Below are 13,516 nucleotides of genomic sequence, written 5' to 3'. Positions count from 1 at the left end.
GTGGACATGTCCAGCTCGTCCTCGTGTGGAGTCACGTGGACATGTCCAGCTCGTCTGTGGAGTCACGTGGACATGTCCAGCTCGTCTGTGGAGTCACGTGGACATGTCCAGCTCGTCTGTGGAGTCACGTGGACATGTCCACCTCGTCTGTGGAATCACGTGGACATGTCCAGTTCGTCTGTGGAGTCACGTGGACATGTCCAGCTCGTCCTCGTGTGGAGTCACGTGGGCATGTCCAGCTCGTCTGTGGAGTCACGTGGACATGTCCAGCTCGTCTGTGGAGTCACGTGGACATGTCCAGCTCGTTTGTGGAGTCACGTGGACATGTCCAGCTCGTCTGTGGAGTCACGTGGACATGTCCAGCTCGTCTGTGGAGTCACGTGGACATGTCCAGTTCGTCCTCGTGTGGAGTCATGTGGACATGTCCAGCTCGTCTGTGGAGTCACGTGGACATGTCCAGCTCGTCTGTGGAGTCACGTGGACATGTCCAGCTCGTCTGTGGAGTCACGTGGACATGTTCAACTCGTCTGTGGAGTCACGTGGACATGTCCAGCTCGTCCTCGTGTGGAGTCATGTGGACATGTCCAGCTCGTCTGTGGAGTCACGTGGACATGTCCAGCTCGTCCTCGTGTGGAGTCACGTGGACATGTCCAGCTTGTCTGTGGAGTCACGTGGACATGTCCAGCTCGTTTGTGGAGTCACGTGGACATGTCCAGCTCGTCTGTGGAGTCACGTGGACATGTCCAGCTCGTCTGTGGAGTCACGTGGACATGTCCAGCTCGTCCTCGTGTGGAGTCATGTGGACATGTCCAGCTCGTCTGTGGAGTCACGTGGACATGTCCAGCTCGTCTGTGGAGTCACGTGGACATGTCCAGCTCGTCTGGGGAGTCATGTGGACATGTCCAGCTCGTCTGTGGAGTCACGTGGACATGTCCAGTTCGTCTGTGGAGTCACGTGGACATGTCCAGCTCGTCCTCGTGTGGAGTCACGTGGACATGTCCAGCTCGTCTGTGGAGTCACGTGGACATGTCCAGCTCGTCTGTGGAGTCACGTGGACATGTCCAGCTCGTCTGTGGAGTCACGTGGACATGTCCACCTCGTCTGTGGAATCACGTGGACATGTCCAGTTCGTCTGTGGAGTCACGTGGACATGTCCAGCTCGTCCTCGTGTGGAGTCACGTGGGCATGTCCAGCTCGTCTGTGGAGTCACGTGGACATGTCCAGCTCGTCTGTGGAGTCACGTGGACATGTCCAGCTCGTTTGTGGAGTCACGTGGACATGTCCAGCTCGTCTGTGGAGTCACGTGGACATGTCCAGCTCGTCTGTGGAGTCACGTGGACATGTCCAGTTCGTCCTCGTGTGGAGTCATGTGGACATGTCCAGCTCGTCTGTGGAGTCACGTGGACATGTCCAGCTCGTCTGTGGAGTCACGTGGACATGTCCAGCTCGTCTGTGGAGTCACGTGGACATGTTCAACTCGTCTGTGGAGTCACGTGGACATGTCCAGCTCGTCCTCGTGTGGAGTCATGTGGACATGTCCAGCTCGTCTGTGGAGTCACGTGGACATGTCCAGCTCGTCTGTGGAGTCACGTGGACATGTCCAGCTAGTCCGTGGAGTCACGTGGACATGTCCAGCTCGTCCTCGTGTGGAGTCATGTGGACATGTCCAGCTCGTCTGTGGAGTCACGTGGACATGTCCAGCTCGTCTGTGGAGTCATGTGGACATGTCCAGCTCGTCTGTGGAGTCACGTGGACATGTCCAGCTCATCTGTGGAGTCACGTGGACATGTCCAGCTCGTCTGTGGAGTCACGTGGACATGTCCAGCTCGTCCTCATGTGGAGTCATGTGGACATGTCCAGCTCGTCTGTGGAGTCACGTGGACATGTCCAGCTCGTCCTCATGTGGAGTCATGTGGACATGTCAAGCTCGTCTGTGGAGTCACATGGACATGTCCAGCTCGTCTGTGGAGTCACGTGGACATGTCCAGCTCGTCTGTGGAGTCACGTGGACATGTCCAGCTCGTCCTCGTGTGGAGTCATGTGGACATGTCCAGCTCGTCTGTGGAGTCACGTGGACATGTCCAGCTTGTCTGTGGAGTCACATGTTCTCTTCTGATCGCATTGTAAAGACGCTACTTGTCCCGATGAGTTGATCTGGGCTGTGTGTCCACGACTCAAGCGTGTGATAGATTCCTACGCCACAGTCACTGTGGCCAAATTTAATCTAGCTCAATAAGAGATTTTCATTCATTGCACACTTTGTGTTCCAGTCAAGACTCAATAAAGTTTATCAAAGCGACTTGTTTGGTCACGGGATGATTCAACTTCTGAGAAGCTGTCAGTCTGGGACTACTTTCTGTCTGTCAGTCTGGGACTACTTTCTGTCTGTCAGTCTGGGACTACTTTCTGTCTGATCACTGTGAGTTCCACTTTCCATTAAACAGTTACTTTATGATCTCTGAAACCTGAGGAAGGAATGTTTACTTTAAAACAAAGTACAATGGATGTAAGTGTGTTAAACATGAGGCCATCATAGTACTCCACAGTAAAGGTGAAGGTCATTCATTCACCAGGCTCAGGGTTAAGGTTAAAGGTCATTCACCAGGCTTAGGGTTAAGGCTAAAGGTCATTGACCAGGCTTAGGGCTTTTTGTAGACTATAGTTTATTGTGCAGTTGGCAAACATGTAATCATAAATATAGTGAGCAGGCTGCACACCAGTGGTGCTTTTATGATCTTACATCATTGACATTTTTGTACCGCTCAGTATAATAAGGGTTATTTTCAATGTCTTGCATTGATAACTGTAATTATGTAGATAATGTAGAGAGGTGGTGGTAGGGCCTATATTCTAAGAATCTAGAATAAAATGTTATTTTTAAATTCAACTCCAACTTCTGGATGGTAGAAATGTGATTTGATAAAGTGTAAATAAAATTGTATTTTTATTTTGTCTTAAAAAATTCCAAGGAAAGTCTGTGAAACAACTTAAAAAAACTTTGGCCTTAATGGTGGCCTCCTTTCTGGGCCGTGAGCGAGTGGTCACTACTCCATTTGGATCGTGGTCAGAGAGGGCGTGGCTTGTTCAGGCAATGGAATACATTGAGTTTACCCAGGGATTCTTCACTTCCTCCTGTACATTGAGCTTCATATTCTGTAGTGTACATTGAGCTTCATATTCTGTACTGTACATTGAGCTTCATATTCTGTACTGTACATTGAGCTTCCTCCTATTTCTTTTGATAATTGTAGAGTTTTGAATAGGATTAGATGTTTCTTGCCTTGTCATACAAATTTGAGATTATTTTATTGCACTCATCAAACAGCCGCTTCGGGAGGGCGACTGGGTGAGTCTGAAACAGATGCAGAGACATTTAGGCAAAACATTTATTTTTATAGTTTCAATCCTTTGATTAAGACTTTAGTATGGGATTAGAGATCGTTATTTATTGTAAAGCAAAGAGGAGTGTTGTGTTTCTCTATGATTGCTGATAGTTCTTTATGGAGGACCAGACCTATATATTATAAGAGATATTAAAGAGATTCCCTTTGCCACCTAAACGTGACAGGGGGCGTCGCCTGTAAGACAGAATTGATATGAAGGCGTGCGTAGTGCTTTATGTATTATGTATTAAAAAAAAGTCCTGCACACCTTCTTGTGGCAGGGACAAAGGCTTAGTTGCCAAAACGCTGCCTCTTGACCTGTAAATACAAGTTCACATTGCAAGTAAGACGGTGCGTGGGATTTTTTTTCAGTGTAATTTGTACATTCAATTTGTTTCCAGACATTGGACCAATATCATGAATGAAATGCATCTCATTGGTTATGGAACTATTCTGGTTTGGTCAAATATAGCAGGACATCATCTGCGTAGCAGGTAACTTTATGTTCTGTCCCATCAATTGTGACACCGTAAAATTGTTTCCGATTTGTTTCCGATCTAATATATTGAGCCAATGGTTCAAGGGGAACGACAGGGAGACCAAGCACAGCCCTGTCTCACCCCTCTCTCCAAAGTCAGTGAATCTGTCAAGTGAGCATTCATTTTTATTCTTGATGTTGGGCCATCGTTATTAAATCATCTATGTTACATTTGCTAAGCACCTTAAATAAATAAGACCAGCTACAGAATCAAAAGCTTTCTCAGCGTCCAGACTTATTATTACTACTTTGTTTGGTTTGTTTTTGTATATGATTCATTATGTGTAGGGATCGTCTTATGTTGTCTTATGTTTGCCGTTTGTTAATAAATCCTGTCTGATCAATGTGAAATACATTTGGAAGGATGTGTTCCATTCTTTTGGACATAATTGTGGTGTATATACAATAGTCCACATTCAGAATTGAAACGGGTCTATATGAGGCACAGTCCAGCCGCTCCTTCTCTTCTTTAGGTATTAAAGGATATGATGGCTTCTTTCCAACGTGCTCGCCCACTTCTAAACACCCACTATCGCACTTGTCCACTCATGCAAGTTCCGTGCATTATAATTAGTAATGGGAAAATTGAACATTATCGTTGTAAACAGGCGAAGGCCGTGAGAAAGTGTGCACTAAACGAGATGGTTGTCAACCCCAGGTAAAGAGCTCATTTGCTCTAAGTAGCTCATTAATGCGTGCTCGTCAGTGACCGGGGGCAGACACCATGATGAAGAAAAGCTTTCCCAAAATCTATAGTTTATGGTGTTTGAAAGATGGGAAATATTATTTTTGCATCAGAATATATATATATATATATATATATATATATATATATATATATATATATATATATTTTTATAGCTTTCACAGTCTCTGTGCGGAGGAGTGGAGGAAAAGGAGAGGAGTGGAGGAAAAGAAGAGAAGGGGAGGAAAAGGAGAGGAGTGGAGGAAAAGGAGAGGAGGGGAGGAAAAGGAGAGGAGTGGAGGAAAAGGAGAGGAGGGGAGGAAAAGAAGAGGAGGGGAGGAAAAGGAGAGGAGGGGAGGAAAATGAGCCCCTCTACCACTTCTTCTTCCTCTGCTCCGCCCACTTCCGCCTCAGATTGGGCTCTTGTCGACGCCCCATCCTCCTGTCCTCAGGTAGTCTGCATTTCCCGCTTCAATCATTTAATTCTACATCCACGAATGTGTTTTTTACTCTTGTGTCGTGGCGAGAATCACGACACACATCTATTAGGGCTACAGCTATCGATTATTTTAGTAATCCAGCAATCTACTGATTATTTTCTTTGATTTATCGGTGTTTCCATGGAAGTGTGAGCGGTTTGAAGCACCACAGAGGACAGAGCAGTGAAAGAGCACAGAGTATGAAACAGAAAGTCCACGATGACGGGGCATGACACGGAGGCTAAAGTGCGTTAACGGCACACGGAGCTAATGCTGCAACATGACTGCAAAGTTACAGCTCTAAACACCGAGCTCCTTCACTCTAAACTCTACTTCCCAGTGTAAAACACGCCGCTCTCTGTTGAGCTTTTGCTCCTGGTGCTCCGGAACAATTTCTTGCGTGAAACAAAAGCACCTCAAGTCGTTCCGTGCGCTCAGCGTGCCACAGATTCACATGCTTTAAATCAAAAATGTAAATTAAATGACTCATCGAACCAATAGAATAATAATCAAAGGTTTTTTGTACTCGATTCACTTGAGTAATCGTTGCAGCTCTATCATGTCGGGATACAACACCTCAGGCCAATGTGTGGGCTCATTTTGCCACTAGGATTCTGGTGAGCTAAACGGACATCTCTTCACCCCTATTTCTCACAATAATTTCTCATTAATAATTTGTATCTCCCGCCTATATGTTCAAACTATATGTTTTCACCCTAAAGGGAGCGTAGGCAAAGGGAGCGTAGGCCACTCCCCTCAGGCAGGAGGCCACTCCCCTCAGGCAGGAGGCCACTCCCCTCAAGCAGGAGGCTACGGTCCACAGTTTCTTTCCCTCTGCTGTTGGACTCATGAACACTGCCTAAGCACCTTACACTCACTGCACTGTCACTTCTTAATGCACTACATAACTTTATGGTCTATTTATGTACATATTTTGCCTATTTCTAACCTTTTTTTAACTTTACTTACCTATTTTTATATATCTGGCAGCTGTTTTGTATTCAGTGTTCAATGTTTTGTTGTTTGTGTTGCACTGAATCACCAGGACAAGTTCCTATGTTTGCGAATTTTGTTCATTGACAAATGACAATAAACCTTATTCTGATTGGCCAATTCAGCAATTAGCATAGCAGCTAGCTTAGCATTAGTGCACTGCATATTTCTAGTGTAACATACAATGTGCAATGACACAAAACACACCAAATCAGGTAAAAACATCAACAGAAAATCTATATTTAATCTATAATCTGACATAATACATGCATTCACGGTGACGACTTCCCCATAGCGGCCATTTTCTTTACTACGGCATGATGAGCTACGAATACTTTGATTCTTTAGACAATAACGGCAAACTAAGGTACATGACAAAGCTCTCATTCCTTGGTCCGACAACAGAGCAATGACCTTAGAGACGCAAGTTTTTGGCATTTTGGCCTCATAGATCCTGGATATCGTATGTAGTAGACGTGTTATTGTGCCCCTTTCAAAATGGCGGACTCGGTTGCTACTGTACAATTTCCCGGATGTGTGAAATTTAAAGTGAACCGTAAACATGTTGTACACTCACCTGGAGTGGTCACTTCACGATTTGACCATTTACTGGCTCTGCTCAGAACAGACTCGATGAATGTTCTTTATAATATATAAACCCTTATGACCGTGAACGTGTGGCAAAGCTCAAGCTTCTCAAAGGGCTAGAGCGCTCCTCTGTGGCCAGTGCTATCACTGCAATTTAGATTCCATACAAAGGCATAGTAACGCTCATAAGGGTAAGAGAGGAGTGGAGGAAGAGGAGTGGAGGATGAGGAGGGAAGTGGAGGAAGAGGAGAGGAGTGGAGGAAGAGGAGTGGAGGAAGAGGAGAGGAGTGGAGGAAGAGGAGAGGAGTGGAGGAAGAGGAGTGGAGGATGAGGAGAGAAGTGGAGGAAGAGGAGTGGAGGATGAGGAGAGAAGTGGAGGAAGAGGAGAAGAGTGGAGGAAGAGGAGTGGAGGATGAGGAGAGGAGTGGAGGATGAGGAGAGGAGTGGAGGAAGAGGAGAGAAGTGGAGGAAGAGGAGAAGTGTATGAGGAGAGGAGGATAAGGAGGAGTGTAGGAAGAGGAGAGGAATGGAAGATGAGGAGAGGAGGATAAGGAGAGGAGTGGAGGAAGAGGAGAGGAATGGAGGATGAGGAGAGGAGTGGAAGAAGAGGAGTAGAGGAAGAGGAGAGGAATAGAAGATGAGGAGGAGGATAAGGAGAGGAGTGGAGGAAGAGGAGAGGAATGGAGGATGAGGAGGATAAGGAGAGGAGTGGAGGAAGAGGAGAGGAGTGGAGGAAGAGAAGGAAGAGGAGAGGAGGATAAGGAGAGGAGTGGAGGAAGAGGGGTGGAAGATGAGGAGAGGAGGATAAGAAGTGGCGGAAGAGGAGAGGACTGGAGGAAGAGGAGAGGAGGAAGAGGAGAGGAGGAGTGGGGGAAGAGGAGAGGAGTGGAGGATAAGGACAGGAGTGGAGGAAGAGGAGTGGAGGAAGAGGAGAGGAATGGAGGATGAGGAGGATAAGGAGGAGTGGAAGAAGAGGAGAGGAGTGGAGGATAAGGAGAGGAGTGGAGGAAGAGGAGAGGAGTGGAGGAAGAGTGGAGGAAGAGGAGAGGAGGATGAGGAAGAAGAGAGGAGTGGATGATGAGGAGAGGAGAGGAGGAAGAGGGGAGTGGAGGAAAAGGAGAGGAGGATGAGGAGAGGAGGGAGATGAGTGAAAGAAGGGGAGTGGAGTGGAGGAAGAGGAGTGGAGGAAAAGGAGAGGAAGATGAGGAGAGGAGAGGAGGGAGAGGAGTGGAGTGGAGGAATAGGACAGAACAATGAGGAGAGGAGGAAGAGTAGAGGAGTGGAGGAAGAGGAGAGGAGGATGAGGAGAGGAGGATGAGGAAAGGAGGAAGAGAGGAGTGGAGGATAAGGAGAGGAGTGGAGGAAGAGGAAAGGAGTGGAGGAAGAGGAGGAAGAGAAGTGGAGGATGAGGAGGAGTGGTGGAAGAGAAGTGGAGGAAGAAGAGATGAGTGGAGGAAGAGGAGAGGAGGATAAGGAGAGGAGTGAAGGAAGAGGAGTGGAGGAAGAGGAGAGGAGGAAGAGGAAAGGAGTGGAGGAAGAGGAGTGGAGGATAAGGAGAGGAGTGGAGGGAGAGGAGGATAAGGAGAGGAGTGGAGTGGAGGAAGAGTGGAGTGGAGGATGAGGAGAGGAGGAAGAAGAGAGAAGTGGAGGAAGAGGAGGATAAGGAGAGGAGTGGAAGAAGAGGAGAGGAATGGAGGATGAGGAGAGAAGGATAGCGAGAGAAGTGGAGGAAGAGGAGTGGAGGAAAAGGAGAGGGGTGAAGGAAGAGGAGGAATAGGAGATGAGGGAGAGGAGTGGAGGAAAGGGAATGGAGGATGAGGAGAGGAGGATAAGGAGAGGAGTGGAGGAAGAGGAGTAAAGGAAGAGGAGTGGAGGAAGGGGGAGAGGAGGAAGAGGAGTGGAGGATGAGGAGAGGAAGATAAGGAGAGGAGTGGAGGAAGAGGAGTGGAGGATAAGGAGAGGAGTGGAGGAAGAGGAGTTGAGTGGAGGAAGAGGAGAGGAGGATGAGGAGGATAAGGAGAGGAGTGGAGGAACAGGAGAGGAGTGGAGGAAGAGGAGAGGAGTGGAGGAAGAGGAGAGGAGTGGAGGAACAGGAGAGGAGTGGAGGAATAGGAGAGGAGGAAGAGGAGAGGAGTGGAGGAAGATGAAAGGAGTGGAGGAAGATGAATGGAGGATGAAGAGAGGAGTGGAGGAAGAGGAGAGGTGGAAGAGGAGAGGAGGAAGAGGAAAGGAATGGAGGATGAGGAGAGAAGGATAACAAGAGAAGTGGAGGGAGAGGAGTGGAGGATAAGGAGAGGAGTGGAGGAAGAGGAGTGGAGGAAAAGGATATGAGTGGAGGAAGAGGAGAAGAGGATGAGGAGGATAAGGAGAGGAGTGGAGGAACAGGAGAGGAGTGGAGGAAGAGGAGAGGAGTGGAGGAAGAGCAATGGAGGATGAAGAGAGGAGTGGAGGAAGAGGAGAGGAGGAAGAGGAGTGGAGGAAGAGGTGGAAGAGGAGAGGAGGAAGAGGAAAGGAATGGGGATGAGGAGAGAAGGATAACGAGAGAAGTGGAGGAAGAGGAGTGGAGGATAAGGAGAGGAGGGAGGAAGAGGAGAGAGGAGGAAAAGGAGAGGTGGAAGAGGAGCTCGTGTGGGACGCAGACTCCGGAGCTCGTGTGGGACGCAGAGGTGAAATAGAGACACAAATGGCAGGATGGTCAAAAGGACTATGAGCAAAAAAGTGAATTCAGTAAAACCAAATGTAAAATGTGCTTTACAATCGTTGTGAGGGTCCGCACAGTCACATGGGCTCGCACAGTCACATGGGCGGGGCTCGCACAGTCACATGGGCGGGGCTCGCACAGTCACATATTTGAAAGTTTTCCTTCATTGCTCCTCTGTTCAGATGCCCTCCCTCAATGTCACAGATCCTTCTCTGAGGCTCTGTCCCCCGCTCACTTACCTGACGCACGGGGCTCTCGAGGTCGCCGCACCTCGTCTGTCGTCTCATGACAAAGGATTTCATTTAGCGTCCTTAAGAGATATTGTTCTGATGGTTTACCAGTACATTCTTTCATAGGATTTAGGTTTAGGTTGATCACTTTGTGCACAGAGGATTCTTACGCCGGGCCGTGTAGGCTAGTCTGACCTGTGCACTTTTGTCTGACCTGTGCACTTTTGTCTGACCTGTGCACTTTTGTCTGACCTGTGCCCTTTTGTCTGACCTGTGCACTTTTGTCTGACCTGTGCCCTTTTGTCTGACCTGTGCCCTTTTGTCTGACCTGTGCACTTTTGTCTGACCTGTGCCCTTTTGTCTGACCTGTGCCCTTTTGTCTGACCTGTGCACTTTTGTCTGACCTGTGCACTTTTGGCACGATCAGGCTCAGATATGACAGATTACTGATAGAGGAGAGAAGACCATCAAATTGCATTTGGGTCCTGAGTTTTTGTGTATTGTTTTTAATAATCCGCTACAGGCCACGTCCTCAGATCAGCGCCTTGTGAAGGTTTCCGTTTAAAGACTTGACTGGTGTCTCCACCTCCGTCTCTGCAAATTTCTTCTTTTTCCGCCTTTTCTCGTCCGTCTGCAGCACAGCGTCTCGCTCTTATGAAGACCTATGAATATGTTCAATTCGTGATTTGCATAGCCATATATGGTATATCAGGGCAGGCTCAGGGCGGGCTCAGGGTGGGCTCAGGGTGGGCTCAGGACGGGCTCAGGACGGGCTCAGGGCGGGCTCAGGACGGGCCCAGGGCAGTTTGGACGAGCAGTGCGTACAGGTGCTGCGCAGGATTAGGTACTCTTTTATGAGGCCCCAGGTGCTTCTGTTTTGATGGTGAGCTGAGACGTGCTAGGAGCCTATAATCTTCACCCTTGGGCCTACGGGCCTGGTAGGAGGCTGACATGGACCGTCCGGAGCTCAAAGACCTGGAGATGGGTCGGCCCCAGGGGCCCTAGTTGAAGGTCAGGCCAAATGCAGAGGACACATTTACACTAAAGGCTAGTCTAATATAAATAAAAGAACAGCACTTTTTTTATAATTAATCTTATTTGATTTATTTCAGTCATACGCAACGAGTTTGTATTTCTCATTGTATTTAATTTGCACAAATCACTGGCATCAAAGTGCAAATGATGCCGCAGATTGACAATAACATGCTTTTAAGTGGGATGAATGCCAGGTTTCATCACAACGGAACAATCGCAGACACTAGATACTTTTAAACAGTTTCAATATTAAGAAATCTTATAAAAAAGCCCTGCAGAGACATGCAGCAGACTAGCGGCTAACAGTACACTAGCTTTAGCCCAACCGGCCCTTGGGAAGTGTTGCTGATGAAAAAGCAGATTCAATCTGAAACGTAATAGAACATAATAAAATCACAGAAAAAAACACCTGCTCTATTGCTACTGTTGCTTATGTTAAGCAGCACAAACATGAGTGCATCATTTCACACAAACAGTACGTTCTAGTATCTAACAGTAAAACATTGCTTTTATTCAGAAAATAACCACCATGTCAAGCACCTCTTACAGTTACTTTCAGGAGAATAGTTCCATCATTGTAATTCCAGCCAGTCCAAATGAAGTGAGCTTTTAGGTTCAAACATCATTTCAATTTTGCAAGAACAGTACATTATTTGCATTATTTGTTTATTGTGTCTGTATTCTTGTGTGCGCACAGACAGACTAGTGACTGGTGTGTTTGCTGCATACAGTTTGAACGGGACATGTTGTGGAAGCAGGTTTAGGGAGGATTCAGCAGTGGAGTGTGACATACTCCACTGTCAGAATCAGTGGAGGTCTGGGAGCCCCTGGGAAAGAGGGAGTTTAGTGGGGCCAGCTGGCTCAGGAAGACCAGGCTGGCACCCACCGGGTTCCCGCGCTCCACTATATGGGTGCCAACAATACCCCAGCACAGCCCCTGGAGCTGTTGCCTCTCTTGGGCCTTCTTGGCTCTTTTGGCAATGTAACGCACGCGGCTCTGATGTTCGACACACCAGCATCTCATCCACAGAGTCCTCTTGGGACTCACACACCACCGGAGTGGCCCGGTCTGCGGGGGTGAGCGGGGGTGAGCGGCTGCAGCGTCAGGACGGCCCCATCTCAGAGCATCTCCAACAATGAAGCTTATTCTGATGCTGCTGTACTTCCTGTCAAAGCGTGCAGAGATGTCATCTGAGATCTGAGAAGGCTGGGGTCGGGCCCTCCCCCTGACCATAGGAGCCCTTCTATAAAGAGTGTGGCACTGCTGGGACAGTCTGCTGAGAGAATCCTCAGAGGACTGCAGAGGGCAGTACTCAAGGGTGTGCTGGATGTTGACGTCGGACTTGATGACGGTTGCAGAGGAACAGGTGAGAAGGGGGGCATGGGGAGGATCTGGCAGGACAGGCTGGGCAGGGACAGGTTGATGGCCGTCACCTGAGGACAGGCTGGGGGACGAGGACATGCTTTTCTTGTCGGGAGGCTCCAGCCGGTCACACAGAGTAGCATCAATGCAGACCTGAGGGTGCACTGACACTACCCCTCCTGGAGGGGGTGCTGTCTGCACATGGCCTTCACTTTTGGTACTTCTCACCGGGGCCCTTGGGAGTCCCCTGTGGAACAGGGCTCTCCAGGGCTGAGGGGTAAGGGCTGTGAGGAAGACGGGTTCTACTGGGCTCCAGTAGCACAGATCTTTTGTATTTCTGCAATTTTGTTGCTGGTTTTTCAGGTGAATTTAGTTCCAGCTGCTTCTGGGCAGGGCCATACTCAATGTGGTTGGGAGATCTGCTGGTAGAATGCATGATTGAACAAAGTTGTCTGGTCTCCCTGTTCTCAGGAGAGACACAGGGGGAACCCCAACAGGGCTAAAGAGGGCAGATGTTTGACATTAGCAACAAAGGGCCTGGAGAAGGGAGAGGACAGGCCGCCTTCTGGAATGAGGGTCACACATTGGTCAGCAGTGTTGTCGAATTCTTGAAGAAAGAATGCATAGAAATGAGCTGGTCTCTGGACAGGGCACTGATCTGAAAGGTAAAGATAAGACAACATCAGTAAAAGACAGCATTTTGACCCTACAGGCTGAGGATCTCTCATAGAGCGAGGAGATTGTGGAAAAGAATAGGTGTAGATGAAAGGCCTGATGTGAATGTGAGAGCGATGCACAGTTTACCTGGCTCTGCTCATCCTCTCACTTCTGCACTAGGAGCAGAGAGAAGCGTGGGCATGTGAAAGAGAGGAAAAATAGTTTAGGCAGGGAGTACTTAAGGGACACAGCATGTCAGGAAACTGTTTGCAGGAAAATAACAGATATTTGCATGAAAAAACATTTGGAAAATACATGAAGGGATGTACTATAAAGCAGTGGTTCTGGTCCCACACATCACTTCACACGGGCTTATGGTGGGAATCAGGAGTTTATGAACATCTACTGTATGTTAAGCTCTTTCCATTTGCATAAACATGTGAAATACACAAGCTCCTTAAACAGCAAATGGATCATAAAGGGCACATATTCTGTATTATGTGTAATGTTGGGCCTTTAATCATGCTGTTGAGTACCTTTACTTGTTTTAGAACTTAAAATCATGTATGTACTTAGAGGACACATCACTTTCTATAAATTAGATGTTCCCTCATCAGGATTTGGTGTTAGCACTCCATCTACTGGCAGATGAGTATGTTCGCAGCTACCGCCAACCGGTAAAGTCATTTCGGGTCGGGTTTGTTGCCCAGCTGTTGTGTTTTGCTACACAAGCTCAACCACGTTGGGCTTTTCAAGATGCCCCCAAAACCCTCTAACAATCAGAATCAGAATCAGAATTGAAAAAGGTTTATTGATATTGTCAATGAACAGAATTCACAAACATAGGAACTTTCTCTGGTGATT

The 13,516-nt window shown here is 47.9% G+C and overlaps 1 protein-coding gene and 1 long non-coding RNA gene across 2 annotated transcripts in view; both read right to left on the bottom strand.

Annotated features, from left to right (window-relative positions):
• Positions 1-11,392: 11,392 nt before the first annotated feature.
• LOC140363582 (uncharacterized) overlaps positions 11,393-13,516 on the bottom strand; it is a 123,318-nt gene continuing 121,194 nt past the window's right edge. Inside the window, 5 exon segments of the mRNA XM_072450216.1 lie at positions 11,393-11,633; positions 11,635-11,729; positions 11,732-12,174; positions 12,224-12,414; positions 12,491-12,560. Coding sequence (XP_072306317.1) covers positions 11,393-11,633; positions 11,635-11,729; positions 11,732-12,174; positions 12,224-12,414; positions 12,491-12,560 — 1,040 coding nt within the window.
• Positions 12,610-13,132, bottom strand: LOC140363041 (uncharacterized). The gene is made up of 2 exons (XR_011927129.1): positions 12,800-13,132; positions 12,610-12,653 (listed from the first exon to the last, which is right to left on the bottom strand). It is a non-coding gene; the product is annotated as an uncharacterized lncRNA (long non-coding RNA).

The sequence above is a fragment of the Eucyclogobius newberryi genome, unplaced genomic scaffold (assembly GCF_026437365.1).
Source record: "Eucyclogobius newberryi isolate DKJ021-1_F unplaced genomic scaffold, fEucNew1.0.hap1 SCAF_17, whole genome shotgun sequence".
In the NCBI taxonomy this organism is placed as follows: Eukaryota; Metazoa; Chordata; class Actinopteri; order Gobiiformes; family Gobiidae; genus Eucyclogobius; species Eucyclogobius newberryi.
Note: the sequence above shows the minus strand (reverse complement) of the source record. Positions and strands in the feature narration are given on the sequence as shown.